The sequence below is a fragment of the Xenopus laevis genome, chromosome 3S, assembly GCF_017654675.1.
Source record: "Xenopus laevis strain J_2021 chromosome 3S, Xenopus_laevis_v10.1, whole genome shotgun sequence".
NCBI lineage: Eukaryota > Metazoa > Chordata > Amphibia > Anura > Pipidae > Xenopus > Xenopus laevis.
The window spans coordinates 48,910,565-48,929,184 of record NC_054376.1 but is presented as its reverse complement, the minus strand read 5'-3'; the positions used below and the strand labels follow the sequence as shown (position 1 = coordinate 48,929,184).

The 18,620-nt window shown below is 38.5% G+C and overlaps 1 protein-coding gene across 5 annotated transcripts in view; it reads right to left on the bottom strand.

Annotated features, from left to right (window-relative positions):
- bnc1.S (basonuclin 1 S homeolog) overlaps positions 1 to 18,620 on the bottom strand; it is a 57,838-nt gene that overhangs the window by 10,032 nt on the left and 29,186 nt on the right. For 2 of the 5 annotated variants that reach the window (XM_018255379.2, XM_018255384.2), the window contains one exon: positions 2,097 to 2,163. In XM_018255379.2, the coding sequence (XP_018110868.2) occupies positions 2,097 to 2,105 (9 nt within the window). In that variant the 5' untranslated portion in view covers positions 2,106 to 2,163. Of the gene's footprint in view, positions 1 to 2,096; positions 2,253 to 10,119; positions 10,479 to 18,620 lie in introns of those variants that run through there. The other 3 variants (XM_018255381.2, XM_041588275.1, XM_018255380.2) reach the window with 3 other exon arrangements.

Below are 18,620 nucleotides of genomic sequence, written 5' to 3'. Positions count from 1 at the left end.
CCAGCTGTGAAAGAGTGCTTTCATAAGACCAAAATCTGTTTTCCACTCTTAGTTTCCCCCTTTCAAGACTTTCACCAGCAACATTTCCTACAAACATCTGCGAAAACCTTACTTCTCTAAAACCTGTTCAAACATTTTAATTATGACTAATTTCATAACAGATATAACGAAAACACCTCTGATGTTTGATCATGAGCCAGTTTTAAATAGGCAAGATTCAAAATTTCTTGTTTATACAGTAAAGGAGTGCCTTACTTTAAAAGAACTAGATCATAGGTATTGTGTGATAGACTTGTGCTGTCTTTAATGTCTCCTGAGCTGTGGGATAGCAGGTATAGTAGGAAGAGATGGTGCCTATAGTAGCAGTGGAATAATAGTCTCTGGGAAGGGACTGTGGCTGTGGGATAGTAGGGAGAGATGGTGCCTATAGTAGCAGTCAGATAATAGTCTCTGGGAAGAGATTGTGGCTGTGGGATATAAGGTATAGTAGGGAGAGATGGTGCCTATAGTAACTGTGGGTATAACAGTCTCTGGGAAGGGATTGTGGGATAGCTGGTATAGTAGGGAGAGATGGTGCCTATAGTAGCAGTGGGATAATAGTTTCTGGGAAGGGACTGTGGCTGTGGGATAGCAAGCTTGTTTTGTCCTCAGCCCTGAGGCCCTGTTAACAACTGGAAATATATGTTAAGATCCCTCCAACAGGGTGGGCCTAGACCTGCTTCATACACCCGGCTTCTATCCGGACCTCCACATGATGCTCATGAAGCAGGTACACACTGGGGGGGGGGGGGCAGCAGGGAATTTGCAGCTTGGGAGGGAGGCCCTTGGAGGGGCCCTCATGTGGAAGCCCTGATGGGCTCAGACCACCCCCCCCCATCTGACGCTGTCCATACACTCTCCTTTACCCATCAAAAATACAAGTTGTTCTAAAATGAACAAGCATGTTCAGACATCTGTATACAAGCAAAACATTTTCAAGCCGTGCAAAGCTTCAGATTCAGCTTTGAAAAGAATGTGCTAGCTTAAGTAGGCTGGGTGACTGATTTTTTTTTTACTCTTCAGTTCAGTAAAATGTGCAAAGTAACAGGTTTTATTTTCTTTTCTTATATATTCCATAGGCATCTACATTCAATGTGTTATTATAGGTTTAGATTAACAGTACTGCTCCAGCTAGTTGATTCTAAAGCTCCCAAATTTAGAATTGTGAAGCATTAGACCAAGGCAGTGATCCCCAACCAGAGACTCTCAAGCAATATGTTGCTCGCCAACCCCTTGGATGTTGCTTCCAGTAGCCTCAAAGGAGGTGCTTATTTTTCAATTCCTGGATTGAAGGGAAGTTTTGGTTGCAGAAAACCAGGCTTACAGCCAAACAGATCTTCCTGTAGGCTGCCAGTCCACATAGGGGCTAACAAATAGCCAATCAGAGCCCTTATTTAGCACCCCAGGAACTTTTTTAATGATTGTGTCGCTCCCCTTCACCTTTTACATTTGAATGTGACGCACTTTTAAAAAAAGTGTTTCAAGGTTGGCACTGGCTCCTGCCTTCTGTCACTGTACAAATGGAGCAAATTTGAGGTCTGAAATCTGCGCCATATGCATAATGGCAGGAGGCAGAGTATCTTCCATGTGTGCTTTTACCACTAACCATTTGGATATGTTTGGCACCTGCGTTGGTGGGGAGGGATGTGAAGTGAGAGAAGTCATTTTTAAGTTGGGGTTTTATGAGCACATACAGATTCAATCGCATTAGAAAACCTCTCTCACGGTTTCCCATTATTTCCCACAGACTATAATGGAGTTTCCAACACACACACACACACACACACACACACACTAGTCTGAAATTCTGAAACACATATGAAATATTTAATACAGAAAAACAATATAACTAGCCTTTTTTTGCATTGAAAAAAAATACCATATGATCTGACAGTTTCACCTGTTTGTGAACTAATTCTAAAAGAGGTGATACAAAAAAACAAAAGAAAATCTTGGGCAGCTTCACTCTTTCTTTGGAGTTGGATTTAGGCAAATTTAACCCACTGAGGGCAGAGCATTAAAGCAGGAGGAGGGGGGAAAAAACAAAAAAAACTTACCTCATTCATTTTGCACTTTGATTCCTTCCCCACAAACAGCTGAATTTCATTCCTTGGAATGCACTCACTAACACACAAAACAGAGGGTCAAGTTACTTTCTGAAAGCACTTCTTGGCACATGTTCCCTACCAGCTACCAGCCTCATTAGACAATCACTGTACAAAAAAAAAGTAATGACTTCAGTGGAGTACCAACATACATTAACCATTTCATTAATAAGCATAGACATCAGTTTATAGACAACAAAGCTATGAATTACAACTGTGACATAGCTGGACCCCACAAGCATGGAACCCTGGAGTATGTTTCATATAATCTTGTTTGGATTTGCTGCCTTCATCAAGAGTATTGCACAATAAATTAAGAGTGTAAGCATTCTAGGCAAGTTCAACAGCTACGTAAGAATTGCATAGCTCAACAAGAACCTACCATTACAACCTTTAATGTGCAGTTATTCATGCACAGGTAGATATACCCAGGTATAGGTGTTTCAGTCTGTATAGTTACTCAAAGACAGATGACCGCATTAAAAAAAAAAATCTAAGTTTACTGGGGGACAATTGGAAAATAGGATATTATACATATATACATGTATGTAATCCACTTGTTGCTATTCCTGTTGGTTGTTTTGGATGCTAGGGAGGGAGGTTGGACATGGATGGTGGAATTTATACTCATTAATAAAATGGAGGATTCATAGATAAAAGGTATAAGTGGACATTAGCTTCAGAGCAGCAAACATGGCCATTAGATCCTGCATTCGAAGCATTGCTTAAAGAGAGCAGTCACATTTTGTGCAAATTAGTGCACTCAATGGTCCAACTGAAGAGCAGGGCAGTAAAACCCTAGCAATGCAGCACTTAGGTTGTAAGACAGAGGCACAGAGCCAGAAATAATTTGCTGTTGTAGAAGAGCAACAGAGAGACAATCAAGTTGATTTGTGAGAAGAGCAAGATCGTGACCCATTCAGTAGTGTTTAGAAATGTCTACTAACAGCATGTGGCTATAATCAGATATGACGAAGATGCCGGAATTGATGAAATAGTTGTACAATTGAAGTCATGTCTCAGTATCAATTAACAGATGAAACATAAAAGCCCAAACACACACACAGGAAAAGGATTAGATCACCCTTAAACTGTAACACTTTCAGTGCTGTCAAATAACTGTACTATTCCTATAGGCATAATTCAGTATGGTACTAAAAAAAAAAACATGGGAGTAATGATAAATATGATCCTATGATTATGGGAGTGGATCCCGAAATGCGTTAGGTCACTGTCCAGCTACCTGCTATTTTAAATTTTGTCCAGAAGTGTGGTCTACATTGAGTTTTGTCATAATGATAAATATACACTGGACAAGCACATATTTGTGATGGTATTGGTGCATTATTTTGTGATATTACATAGGTTCAATGTAAAAAGAAAAAACAACTCAAAAATCAATTACAATTACTGCCATTGTGAAGATTGTAATGTGTGTAACATTGTAATATTCTCTATGACTTCTCATGAACAGCAGATCTCCAGGTGGCTGCATCTGAAACCAATTGAGCAATTACAAAATAACTTGTGTGGCTTGTCTCACTGAAATGAGTGGAACTAACACTCTGCGTTAGGTCATAGGAAAAAAGAAAATCCATATACTGACTCATGACTGTATATATGTATATAAAAATTACAAGAGATGAAAAATTTGTCTCAAAGCCATAAAAAAATATTTTAAAGGGGAAGGCTTGTTCAAGTCAGAGCAAGGCACAGACTGCGATAAAAGTCTTTGATGACAAGCTTGGGTAAATTCAAGAACGGGCAACCCGTGGCCCTCAAGCTATAGGACCGCAAATACTATTTCTGTTGGCTGTCAGCTGCAATCGCCCCAGGTTTCTCAAGCTTTTAGATTTGCTCTTAGGGGCAATGAAAAAAGCATAAATCAAGGAACCACTAGCCCAAGCGACAGAAATTATGGAAAGCATGGAATCTTGTTTGACTATACACAATAACTACAAAATGCACCAGCATCAAGTAAAACGGGAGAACATTAGATAATTCGCCACCCCCCTCCAAGCCCATTTGTAACTTTTTATTTGCATGAAAACTATATATAAATTGCCTATACTTGTGAATAACAATGGGACGATATGGAAGGAAACACTTTATATGTTGTCCCTCTAATGCAGAGGCTCCTAAAGCGCGAGAACAGTTGCTTTATCCATTAATAGTAAACATATTGAACAGAGAGCCATGTGGAGACGTGGAAACTAATTTGTTTCTGGACAGAAGGAGAATATTACTTTCTTTACTTCTTTATGAGAGTGTTTAGGATGCAAAGTGTGAAATAAAAACTTTCCACTGAAAATGGAAATTGATTGAATAAAGGTAAATGTAATTGTGTAATAGCATTAAACAGAGGTTTATTCCTAAAGCCTGGTCCAACCCAGTAACTGTTTTTAGGGTTTTCACTTACTCATGAGAGATAGGGTAGCCATTAGGGGGTAAAGGAGTATTACCATACCAGTCACTTCATTCTTAGACCCTAGAAAGCAATAGTTTATAATGTCACTTATCCCACAGGGGCCCCCAGTGGATTTGTAAGGACAGTCTTCAAACAGGGGTGTCATTTTTAATTTAGTGGTTTACAACTACAGCTTCTGTCATCCGCCATATTCACTGGAAAACGACACCCCCAAAATGAATACTTAAGCAACAGAGTTTATATCATATTAAGCGGCATATTAAAGAATCTTACCAAACTGAAATATATATTTAAGTAAATATTGACCTTTTACATATCTTGCCTTGAACCACCATTTCATGATAATCTGTGTGCTGCCTCAGAGATCACCTGACCAGAAATACTACAACTCTAAGGGTACATTTATCAAGGGTCGAAGTGGATTCGAGGGATTTTTCGAAGTTCAAAAAGTTTGAATTTCGAGTAATTTTTTGGGTACTTTGACCATCGAATAGGTGACTTAGATTCGAAGTAAAAAAGTTCGACTTCGAAAATCTAAGTACTGTCTCTTTAAAAAAACTTCATCTTCAATACTTCGCCAAATTAAACCTGCCGAATTGCTATTTTAGCCTATGGGGACCTTCTAGAGCATGTTTCTAAGTTTTTTTAAGTCGAAGGAAAATCGTTCGAGCGATGGATGAAATCCTTCGAATTGTTCGATTCTAAGGATTTCACCATTTGATCGAACGATTTTCCTTCGACTGCAGAATTCGGTAAAAAAAATTCGACCCTTGATAAATGTGTCGCTAACTGTAACAAGAAGAACTCAGTCTGTTAATTGTTTGTTGGGTTTGTTTGTGTGCACCGTGAATTGTAGGATCCCAAGGGCGGCCCTTATTTTTTTTTAGGATTACCCAATGGCACATACTACTAAAAAAGTATATTATTATGAAAATTGTTTATTTACATGATGCAGGAATTTACATATAAGCCGTTTTATGCAATATCTTTTTATAGAGACCTACATTTTTCACGGGGTATAATTTTCCTTTAAGCAGACTTCAGTGCACCAGTGTCATTTCAATGCTCTAGGTTTTACATGACTATAATATAAGGATGTTCAAACAACTGCACAAACCACACTGGCAGACCTCCAGCTCTTTTTGATATGCAATTCAAGCTATGGGCAGGCTGAAACTGCTGGTTATATATTAGTTATATAAAAGTTAACCATCCCCATTAACAAGGGTCACAGAACTGTACTGCACGGCAGAATTATGTTGAATAGCATTGGGGTCTGAAATACAAACCAATCTATTTGGAAAAACGTTTGCATAAGTTATTAGACCTGGTGCAAACTTTGGTACTTTTAGAAGATTAAGCACAAAAATGGGGAACAGGCACTCAAAAACCACAAAGTTCACAAAAAAGCTGAATTAGGCTCACAAACTTTTTTTTGTTTTTAACTTATTTTTCTTGGCTGCCTTAATGGTTTTTTAGTGACTGCTCCCTATTCTTGTGGTTGATGTATAAAAAGGCTTTTCTAACCCCTTATCTGAGGGTATGGGCTGGAGCATCTTGGACCACGCTTTGTATTTGGAGTATTCTCATTTATACTTATTTTAACACTGTGGCTTATGTTTGGCTGTCTTCTCTATTATATAAGGTTATATTCAACTTTTATAATATTAACTCTATTGTATCTGAAATGAGAACTGCAAAGAGCAACCTTTTTAAAGGGGACCTGTCACCCAAAAAAACACATTCCAAATCCTATTTTATCACATTAGTCAAGCAAAATGAACTTTAATTACTTTATATGAATTATTTGAATCTTGTTTCCTTCAGTCTGGGAATTCATAATTATAGCAAGCAGACAGCAGCCATTTTGTGGACAGTTTTATTAAGGCAAGTCTTGTATCATCTCAGAATCTTGTTTGTGCACCAGAATGGGGGACCTGATGTCCATCCCCATGTCCTGGCTACACAATTAAACGGTAAAGAGAATGGGGGAATGTGGGGAGAGCAGTGACATCTAGGAAGTGCTGAATGGAAAGTGAAAGTAATTGTCTGCCCCGCCTCTATGCCCATGGCATAGAGTAGGGCCAGACAATATTTGATTGACAGCTGAGATTTTTAAATGAGCTTACAACAGCTATGAATGCTTTAATAAAAAATAGAAATTGGATTTCATGTTTAATTTGAAAAGGACTTTTATTATACAGATTTTTGTGTCTGGGTGACAGGTCCACTTTAATGAATAAGAATGCAAATTTCCATAAGGGCACCTGTGACAGAATGAATTAGCTTGACATGTAATATCATTGCAGCCTTTCTTCAGTTAATATAAAATAAATGCTCTCAAGTAGTAGGCATAGGTAGAAAAAGGATAGTGGCGACACAAAAATGCAGGTGTTTCATACAGGATCTACTATACAAGATGGTAAAAATTGCAGATCGTATAACTAATTAGCACTGAGACAGCCAAGTGATTTTGTAGCATTGGGTGGAAACTTGACAGTGCCAAAGTTTCATTAGAATTTTTACAGATAACACGGTTGGGGTGGGAGGTTTAGAATAAGCACATTTATAAATCTTTTCATTAGGAACTTTGCATAATAAACTTTAAATGGCACAGAAAAAAAAAAGTCTAAAACTGGTACCATGCAATGCTCTGCTCACAATTGCTTGAACTATACTATACCAGCTGCAAGTTACACTCGGTTACAGATTTTTCTACAATGTCAAAGTATTTTTATATATATATTTTTTTTTTATTTGGACACAGACATCAAATATAAAATTATGATATTATAAACCAAACTACTGTATATTCTGTTGGTCAGTGTGCAGGTTTGTTTTCTAGCAATCTGGACAATCCAATTGTCACCACCTTAGCAGCATTTTAAACTAGCTCAACGCAAAATTTCTACAGCACACAGAAAATATTATATCATTACACATAAAGTATTCTTTTTTGGGACACAATTTTTTCTCTGCACAATTCGTTTTTAAAGAAATGAATGAGAGCAGTGCCCTACAGAGCAGAAACTATATGTAGGAAAACTGAAGTATAGCATGGAAAGATTGTAATACTAGTGTTGCAAGAGGGTGTCAAGGTGTGTCCAGAACTACAGGTTAACAACATTTTATATAAATAAAGGGACCCACATCAGTTTTACTATGCTTCTCCTACAATAAAAGAAATGGGTAGAAGTTCTGGAACAGTACTGGACCCCCACTGAACGTTGTGATTGGCCAGCAGTCTATTCAACCGAATCTCTGCAACTGGGCCATCTAAATATTAGTCTAAACAAGCTGACCAGTCACATTTCCTCTATGTTGCCAACTATAGTATCAGAGTGAAGGCATTGTGGTAAGTGATTCCCAACAAATAACCTCTTCTGAAAATGTGAACATTTTTAAGAATTACTTTGTTTTTCCATAACAAATTAAAAAAAAAGAATTAAAAAAAAAAAGTGTAGGAAAACATCTGTTTAAAAAGCACAAGAAACACTGAAATAAGCCTGAATGAATAGAGTGCTGTGCAGAACATTGCATGTCAGCTCATTTTCTATAATTGGTGAAATCTCTACAATGAAGAATTCCTATTGTCAGCTCTCCAGCCTAAAGAAGAGACTACTTAACTGCTAAGGTAATGTCAACTATTACAAATTAGGCACAATACACCGGAAAACCATGTTTGGGAGAAAAGCAAAAAGCGTATTATTATTATTATAACATATTTAGTGTGGGGGCTGACTTACATTGTTTGCAAAGTCAATGAAAAAAGTCAGGAAAATTGAAAATATCTGTTCACAGCCTTTTCAAACTATGTCGCAGGTTAGGCTGAAGAACTGTACATCAAATTTCATGCATGTTGAGACCTATTTTGCCCTTTTCAGTTTTGTCACACAATGCCAGAATGCCTTTTAACCCCCAAAACTGCCAGAAGGTGCATGAAAAGCACTGTAGCATCTAGAGAAGAACCTAATGGGCATAAGACAAATGTTTTAACACTATACAAAAGTTACCTACCTCCCCAAAAGCCTGAAGATGCCATTGTCAAGATTTAATTTAAGATATGACCCTCTTTATCATAATCACGCACAAACAAACATACTCCCACACCTGCACTTACACAACAGCAGTGCTATGAAGTGGTTTAAATACTCTTATTTTTAATATCTGCCACATAAATTGAATTTTTTTTTTATCAAAAGACCACTAGCAGCTATACCCTGTAGTAACCCTTTCTTTTGAGACAGTGGCAGCTGAATGGCAAGGAATGAGGAGCCCTGAACAAGAAGAACATGTTGCTACACTGCCTTTGAGAAAGTTTGGCTTCCAGCTATGCACTCATTAATATCAGATCTCCTCCTTTACTTGCCTCTTGACAATCGTATCACATCTGGCTGACAAATCCTTACAAGCTTATCCAAACGTAGGCAGCCCAGATCCTGCTCCAGGACTTGCTAGAAGCAAGCGGCAACACCAGCCCTGTACTGATCTGCCATCAGAGACTAATGAAGCTGATTTCACTTATAGGCAGCAGCAACACAACATGCCTGAAGAGCTAACTGAAGAAATAAGGCAAACAATAAGCTTTTACAGTTCAACAAGCCAATCAATTGAATTCTGTAGGAGAGTATAGGAAAGGAGACTCAGTGCAGGTTAACTCTCTACAAAAGCGGGTGAAATAAAAGCCACGTGACCAGACAAGACAGGAGATTTGCTTTTTTAGTACAGGCTAAAAGCCCTGTCTCTCTCTCTTTGCTTTCCAAATTAACCATTATACCAAAGCTGAAAATGATCTTGGCACCACCTAATAAATATTACTTATACAAATGCTGTACACTTAACATCATCATTCGCTCTATCGATTGCTCTGGACCCAAGTTCAGTGAAAACCTGTTTCCAGTCTTCAAAACCACAATCTAAAAAGGATACAATAGAACTACTTAGACACACTTCTAAAAAGCAGTTCCAGAGGAATATCCTGAAGACTGCAAAGCGTGGGCACAATTAAGAGGATTTCACGGCTAAAATACATGCGGTATTGGTCCATTTAATCTCTATACACATTATTTTACATATGGAAAATGTGAAGGAAGAACAGTAATGTTTTACAGTAAAGCATATGCATAATTTACACATCTCACCGGACACTAATAATCCTCTAAAGGACCTCAGGAAAATAGTTTTTTTTTACTGTCTGCTCTTAAGAGCATTGCACATCATAATCAGAACCTTAATGTATTGGCTTAAAGCACTTTATACAGGGTCGCATACTTGCATTAGGTGTGTAGGTAGTGAACAGGATCCTCTACACACCAAGTATGCAGAAAATGAAATGCCCCAGGCAGCATCGCATTGAGAGTACATTCTCAGAAGTGTCAAAGTAACCATCCAATATATATTCATGTAGACAAACCACACACGCCATTTAAAAATATATTATAAAATATACAGTGCCTGGCTAAAAATCAGGATACAGTTTAAAAAACAAATCCGTATAATTGTACCACACAGACACGTGCCTATAGAAAATTAAAAAAGTTTCCTTACTTTATCTGTTTTCAGAGGTTTCTGTATAAAATCCAGGGCAGCTTCACATTCCCTCTTGGAATACTCCTGCTATCTAGTTGAGGCTCACTCCTGTCTGGACAAGTATTAAAGCAGAACCATCACACGCCTTCTTAGCCTTGTCTGAATATGAGCACCTCAAGGTCTGATGAATACCAAGACTGTGCACAGGGGAGTGGAATGAGATCCTCCCACTTGGTGTTCTGTGGGCCTTCTAAGTTTGTGTCTGTCTCGCTCACCTCTGCTTTGTGCTCTCACCTCTGTGCCCCCCGCGTGCTCTGTTCCAGCATGCTCTCAGAGTCACAGGGCAGTCCCCTCACAGCTGGATGGAAGAGGCCATGACACTCATCTTTCACAGAGATTTGATCAAAAGGAATGGCAGAGTCTTGAGGCACTCCTCATGCAGTCTGAGGAGATTCTACCTCAGCTCTGGCAGCCTGAGCAATGCATTAAATCAATGCAGCTGACCTGGGGCCACTTGTTTTCTTTTCTTCTGGAAAACAGCATTATCTTTGTATAAACGCTTTTGTTTCTGCTTTCAGATTGGAAGCAGTTGTTTACATCTAGCCGTTATGACAATATTACCATAGTCTGGTGAACAAAACAAAGATGTAAACACAATAAAAGATAATTAGGTCAAATTGCTTCTACTTGAGGCTGAACTTGTATCCCATAGAATAGTTGCTTTGCTACACTGCAGTGCTAGCCACTCAGCCCACATGTGTGAGGTCAGTTAGCACTTGCATGGCACAGCACCGACTAGCTACAACTTACAGGCGGTTCCACAATGTGTGGTAAATTGGGATTCTCCAAGGGAAACTAATCACAGGATGAGCTACAGCTTTGCATTAAGAAGGCTCAAAATTGGCAGCTGAATGGTACCTGAACTCGGCCATTGCAATTAGGCTATGGGCACACACGCCGAGATAAGCAGATCTGCTCAGTGCCCCTGCGCCATTGATTTGAATATGATCAGCCTGTGTAAGTTCACACACAGCCCAAATACTGACCTCAGCTTCAGCTCCGCTGTGTGTGACTGCATACAGATTCAAAAAAATGAAGCAGGGGCACAGAGCATATCTGCGTCTCTCAGCTGGAGCAAATAGCCTGTGTGCCCATAGCCTTACAGGTCACACAATTATCACAAAAAAAATGCTCATTGCTGAGGTTTGCTCCCAATTGGCATGCCATTGCTTGACAACAAGTTAAGTGACATTACAATGGCTTGTTAATTAGCACTACTGCCTTGCAGCACTGGTAATTGAGATTTCCAATGCATAAAGCAGACTTGGAGGGGCATTAACTGAAATCTGATGAAATTGACCCTAGTCTGTGGAAAAGTGATGGGGACTTTTAGGGTGCTGGCACACGTGCAGATTTGGGGGGGGGGGATTAGTCAATCAGTGACAAATATTCTCCTCTTTGGGCAACTAATTTCCCCAAAATGCCTTCCCGCCGGCAAGAATGTGAATCGCCGGTGGGATGGCATATGGATCGCTTTGGTTTTCCGAAGTCGTCTGAAGTTTCCTCGTGAGGCAACTTCTGGCGTCTTTGGAAAATGAAATGATCCAAATACCATCCATTTGGATGGCATTTCAGGAAGATTAGTCGCCCAAAGAAGAGACGTCTTGTAGCGACTAATCTCCCCTGAATCTTTACATGTGCCATCACCCTTAGGGTCCACTAGGACAGGGACTGATGTAAATAAACTCTCTTTCTGAAGCACTGCATGACAAGTTGGCACTATAGAAGTTTAGAATAATAAATAAATAATCAGTGTTCCAGTTAGTTGGTCATTGCACTCCTACTGGGACTCCCTTCATAAATAAATGATTAGAGAAAAAAGTGAATTCTTGTTATATGGCGAAAACCAGCCAAAGGCCAAAAGCAGGTTACTGGGAGGTATTGGGAAATATAGTTCAGAGCATGATGAGGGATGATGCTATTCACAACATCTGGAGGGCCTCCGACACCCCACTATTTATTATTATTAGATCATTTTGCACATGGGACTGGTCTTTTTACCCATTTTAGACATTTGTGCCATAAGGACAACTTGTGTCTCCTGGGGATTGATGCGTTCACTTGCTTACTTTTACATTGAAAATAATTAAATTGAATGGAAAGATGCAAGGACCATGTACCACAGATGTGGCTTCTGAGAGTTGTAATTGAACAACTAGAGAGCGGAAGGTTGGATTTAGTAATAGGGCCCCACACATGGTATTTTGCCCTGGGATCTTTCACCCTTTAACAGCCCTGAGAGCAACAAAGCTATCCTAAGCGTTACATAAGTAAAATACTTACTTTCTGACATGCAACTATCATACATTCAGCATTTTTGGTGCAAATTGAGAAAATAGAGCAGATATATGTAACCAAATGTTTGGTATTTTTTGCACATTATTTTGTCTAAGCACCAGTCTCTGGTATCCCAGCAGGACAGTGTAAGGGTTAAGTGTTTTACCAGTAGCAACAGACATTTCAAGGGATTAAAAGGGTAACTTTTATGGTTGCAGTCTGCTATGAAATTGAAGAGTACTAGCCAGAGTCAGGTTACGTGTGAAGATGTGCATTAGAAAAGTGAACTTGCAGGTATTCAATGATGCTTTTGTGCCAAAAAGTCATCCACAGGTGAGCAAGGAAGACAAACTGGTTAAATCTTCAAGGCATACAATTCCCCAAATCTTGCTTTTTAGGAGGTGTGCACAGGTATGTCATATGCATGGCCTGCAGTGGATGTATACTACCAGTGATGGCTGGCTAAGAATTTTGGGAGATGGAGTTCCCCCCCCCCCAACAGCTGGAGGGCTGAGATCTGGCATCCCTGGAGAATACACAGTCTGTTGCAAGAGAGTCAGTCAAATGGTCTCAATTCTGATCTAAACAGATATGGCCTCTGACATTAAATAGGAGTGTTCAAGCTGCTGAAAGCGATACCCTGACAGCTACTTTATCATGGAGCTCTAGTCTATATCATAAAGGGCTGCTCTTGGGTGAAAGAATTTGCTGTAAAACCAACCGGCATGTAAAGTTTTGCTGAAACCAAGATACAAGACATTCTACGACTGACCTATCAGCAAGGCTGGGGGAGGCACTTTCCACTTAGTTTCAGATGGAGTGCAGCCTCCAGAACAAATCTAAGATGGCATGTCCTATTGCTTCCCCCAAGATGCTACACTGCACGCTCTATAGTCTTGCTATTGCACTACAATTCCCAGCATCCCCCGATGGTTTTTTGGTGGTTGCTTAAGGGTCTCAGGTTGGACATCATCACCATATACCATAGCCTCTAACTAATATCAGCTATGACAGGGATATCAAACTGACAATTCTCAGATGAATAATTGAGCAATGCAGATAAGTAGATAGGGAAGAGGATGATGGGATTTGTAGTTTAACATCAGCTGAAGGGTCAAGTAGTAAAACAAATAAACCCCCTCAGAAACCAGTGTACAAAAGCAGAATTCTCTTGGACAGAGAATTCCTAAGGCACCAGCTTTCCCCTCTCCCCTGAGAGCCCGACACATGTTCTTTTTGTGGGAAAGAGTTAACTTTCTGTCACCACAAGCGAGACTGCTGATGAACACCCGCTTCACACAACAAAACATCTCTGGTGTGGATGTTCCCCAGAGGTGTGGCTTTTAATCCATAAATTACAACACAAGTTTTAACAGGCAAGTCTGCTCTGTCACCAGAAGTTTAATAATTAACACAAAAAAAAAATGGTTTTTGCAATTTAAAATGGTTTATGGAGATGCTCATGCTATCAAAAAAAGTGGCGCTCTCTGCCTTTCAAATATATCCATCAGTGTGGTGGGGGATCCTTTCTGCAGCACCCAATTAAAAGAAGCCTATGGGCCAGGAATACACATAAACACAACATTCCAGAATTACGGTTTCAACTTCACTGATCCTTTTAGAAGCGCACAGAGCAACACAGGAAAGCCAAGGCACCGGGATGAAGTGCTAATCATGGCAGATAAACTTCACAAAGCGCATTGGTACATGCAGAACATAACCCAAAGGATTTAACTCCTTTTCTATTACATTTCTCTTCTCTCCGTGTCTTTTCTTGCTTGCTCAAATCTGACACCAGTCATGCCAATATATTTCTATTTTTATTTCTAAACAATAGGTTAATATAGCTATGGGACCAGTTATCCACAATGCTTGGAACCAGAAAGGGTCTTTCTGCAATTTGGATCTAATAAAGCCAACAGAATTTTTCTGCCACCAATATGGATTGATGCAGTTTAGTTGGGATTAAGTACAAGGTACAGGTATGGGACTTGTTATCTAGAATGCTTGGGACCTGAGGTTTTCTGGATAATGGATCTTTCTGTGATTTGAATCTTCATACTTTAAGTCTACTAAAAAATCATGTAAACATTAAATTAATCCAACAGACTGGTTTTGCTTCCAATAAGGATTAATTCTATTTTAGTTGGGATCAAGTACAAGGTACTGTTTTATTATTACAGAGAATAATGAAATCCTTTTTAAAAATGTATATTATTTGGCTAGAATGGAGTCTATAGGAGACAGTCATTCCATAATTTGGAGCTTTCTGGATAACGGGTTTGCGGATAACCGATCCTATACCTGTACAGGTATAGGATCCGTTATCTTGAAATCCCATTATCCAGAATTACAGGAAGCCTATTGCCCATAGAGTACATTTTTAGCAAATAATTTTAACTTATAAAAACTGAATAATGTAGTCTGTATTTGATCCCAGCTAAAATATAATAATCCTTAGTGAAGGCAAAACAATCCTATTAGATTTTGTTTAAATAATTTTTTAGTGGTATGCAAATTACAGAAAGATCCCCAATATGGAAAGTCTCAGGTCTGAACATTCTGGATAACAGATTCCATGTCTGTATTATGTATTTTAAAAAATATATATAAAATTTTTACATCGCAAAATATAGCTTTCATTTATTACTGCTAGTAGTATCTGTTCATACAATCTTCCATTTATTTTTGTAAATAGACAGGAGACTGCTCATGCAGTTTGTATGCTTTTTTTTATACAAATGGACTGTTGTTGCTATGCTACTAGCATCAGAAGCTTTAAATATGCAAGACCTCATTTGCATGAGCAGTGCAAAAAATAAATAAAATAGTTAAAAAAACAAAAAAAAACAACCCTAGGCCCGGAATGGCAATCTGTAGGTTCTGGCAAATACCAGAGGGGCTGCTGTAAGGTCCCATGGACAATCACTATTTATTGGGCTGGTAGCAGACTATTTGGGCCTCTGAGTATTTGATTCTGCAATTTTTGGATGAAAATCCCTATGTTTTTGTCAGTTAGTGGAGTGTTTTTCTCAGAAATATACAGTGGCCACACTGGATGTAACCAGCTGTGGAGACCCACCAGGAGCGCCAGGATTCCAAGGTGTCAATAGGTGCACTTAAAACACACGATTCATCAGAAGACTTTTGATGGGAGCAATGGCACTTAGTTTGATGGAACTTTGTGCAACTATACAGGGGTGCAAGGAACAGCTTTGGAAGCCAGAACATTTAATGAATGGCATCATGCACATCCCATTGTGCCCATTTTAGCTCAACTTGTGGTAGCAAGTGACCACTTTATAAGTGTCCATAAGACTGAAGGGATTCCAGTAAACATAATGAAAGGGAACAAATCGCTTTTCATACGGACATGTGGCAGCACAGGGTATACTATGCCCTTAAATTTCCTAATAACATGGACTATATTGAATGTCAGAAGCTAATCTTTAGTTACACAGGTTCTAAGCAATGAAAACTGCTGCTAAGGTTTAATCCTTGAAGTTTCAGTTCCATTTATAAAATACAATCTTGATCAACAAGTGTCACAGTAAGAAATTATCTTATTTCTTATTGATCATGTCCTTTAAAGCCGGTTTAGTCTGGGCAACTAAACTATAATATGCAGACATATGCTGCTGACCCAACTTACAAACTATTACAGAACAGGGACATTTCTTTTCATCTTGCCCAGCACGCTGGGACTTTAAGTGCAGCTGCAAGATCTCTAATATATGAGATTTTCATTGAGTGCATGTTTCCACAACTTCCAGCACCATGTTAGTCTTTCCTGGAAGCAAATTGCCGCAATAAAGTTGAACCTTAAAACTCGTATATATTTTTAGGGGATTTTCTTTTGATGAGGAATACAATTTTTCCAGCTGGGAGACAGATACCAAAATCAGCAGACCTTCATTAGTTCCAGTCTCAGATCAGAAGTTTACAGCTGGCATTACAGCAAATATGCATGAGAACAATGCAGGGTCAGGGAAGGGAAGCCATAATTCAGTGGCCAAATTTGGATTAACATAAGGATATGCTAGGGTTCCATAAAGGGGCATTTGACTTCATTCTGAAAAAGAATATAAAGTGTGTAACCGAATAGAATGATACAGTTAGCCATAAGAACACCAACAGGACTATAATGTGATGACAGTCTCCAGTCAACTGTAGTCTACAGATCTGCACATCACTTTCTCCATATTTATTCAATTTAACCAGATTCCCGTTGCATGAACGTTTTTTCCCTTTATTTTTCCTTTACGTATCAAAGGCACAACACAAAAAAAATCCCATATTCAGTATTTGCGATTGGTTAACCCCGATTCAGAAGAAGCATGCTGCCTTGAGGATGTATGTCCATTCCTCCATGCTGAATTTGCCCAGCTTCACCAAACCAGTTTGCTTTATCAAACTACTGCCTTGAGGTACATATGTTCAATTTAATCGAGGCCTGAATTTTTGTCCGGTCAGACCAAATAATTATGTATTCACTGAACCATTCATTTTCAGATTGCAACTATTGTTTACAGTTATAGATTGTCCATCTCTAACCCAAGGATGGACCTTTTTGCATAAGAATTTTGGTGGTCGTAATTACATTTTTACCAAGGAAAAAGAAACCCAACTCCACCCAAACTATATCAAGAGCCATATGTTCCTATGGAACACACTGATAAACTTGTCCAGCAATATAATTTTATACTGGAACCAAAAGGAGCATATTTATATTAAGTGGTCTAAAATAGTTTCCATAAAGAATGTAAAAGTCAGTGTATTTATAATGTTTGATTGAGGTCTCTATATTAAACATTAAAAATTGCACCATTATTTTACACTACTGCAATAAAAGAATTTTATGGTCTTATGGTTTTACATGAGAATGTTATTCATGGCCAAATGTATCACACAGCTTAAAAAAAGTAAAGAATAGAGATAAGCAGTGTAATTGAATGGAGATTGGTTTTTTTTTCACAGCCTTAAATAACCCGTGATCTGTATCTGTTTTACAAACTATTTTCCCTAGGGGACAGTGGCAATAACTTAATGGATGCCCTCTCTGCACTACTGCAGGTGTTTGAGCTATAATAACAAGTTGACTTGAAGATTGAGTACTAGTTGACTGGGGAGGGGGGGGGGGCAGGACCAATGATACTCATTCTCCTCTCCTTAGTAGCACAATCGTAGCTGTTGAGGGACCTATAATGTTAAGGATTTATATTAAAATGGTAGTTCACTTTTAGTATCTTATAGAATGCCCTATTTTTGAACTCTTCTAATTGATCTTAATTTATATAGTTTATAGTAAAGCCCTATTCTATTTATAGTCCAGTCTCCTATACAACACAGGTTATTAAAGGGGTTGTTCACCTTTGAGTTAACTTTTAGGGGCCCATTTACTTAGCTCAAGTGAAGGAATAGAAAAAAAAAAAACTTCAAATTTTGAATGGGCTACTTCGACCTTCGAATCGAACTAAAAATCGTTCGATCATTCGATAGTCGAAGTACTGTCTCTTTAAAAAAAAAAACTTCTACCCCCTAGTTTGCCACCTAAAACCTACCAAAGTCAATGTTAGCCTATGGGGAAGGTCCCCATAGGCTTTGAAATCTTTTTTGGGCCGAAGAAAAATCGTTTGATCGATGGATTAAAATCCTTCGAATCGAATGATTCGAAGGATTTAATCGTTCGATCGAATTGTGGTAAATCCTTAATCGTTCGATCGAATTGCAGTAAATCCTTCGACTTCCATATTCGAAGTCGAAAGATTTACCTTCGACAGTCGAATATCGAGGGTTAATTAACTGGAAAGAGTCAGAAGAAAAAGGCAAATAACTAAAAAACTATACAAAATAAACAATGAAGACCAACTAAAAATTTGGTCAGAATTGGCCATTCTATATTATACTAAAAGTTAAAATATTCATTAAGTCAACAGACAAAAGATCTTTTTCATTAAGTAGGTTGCTGTTTAATACTATCACATAGATGGATGGATAGTTATAAAAGAAAATAAAAACACCAGTGGGCAATATACAAAAAATAACATAAGAATCTGTAAATGTGCAGTTGAACAGAAAAATAAGGCTTTACAAATATATTTGTTTATGTATAGCAATATGGAACTATGAGTTATTTTTATACTTTTCTTTTCTAATACAGATTATACTCTTAGCAGCTTTAC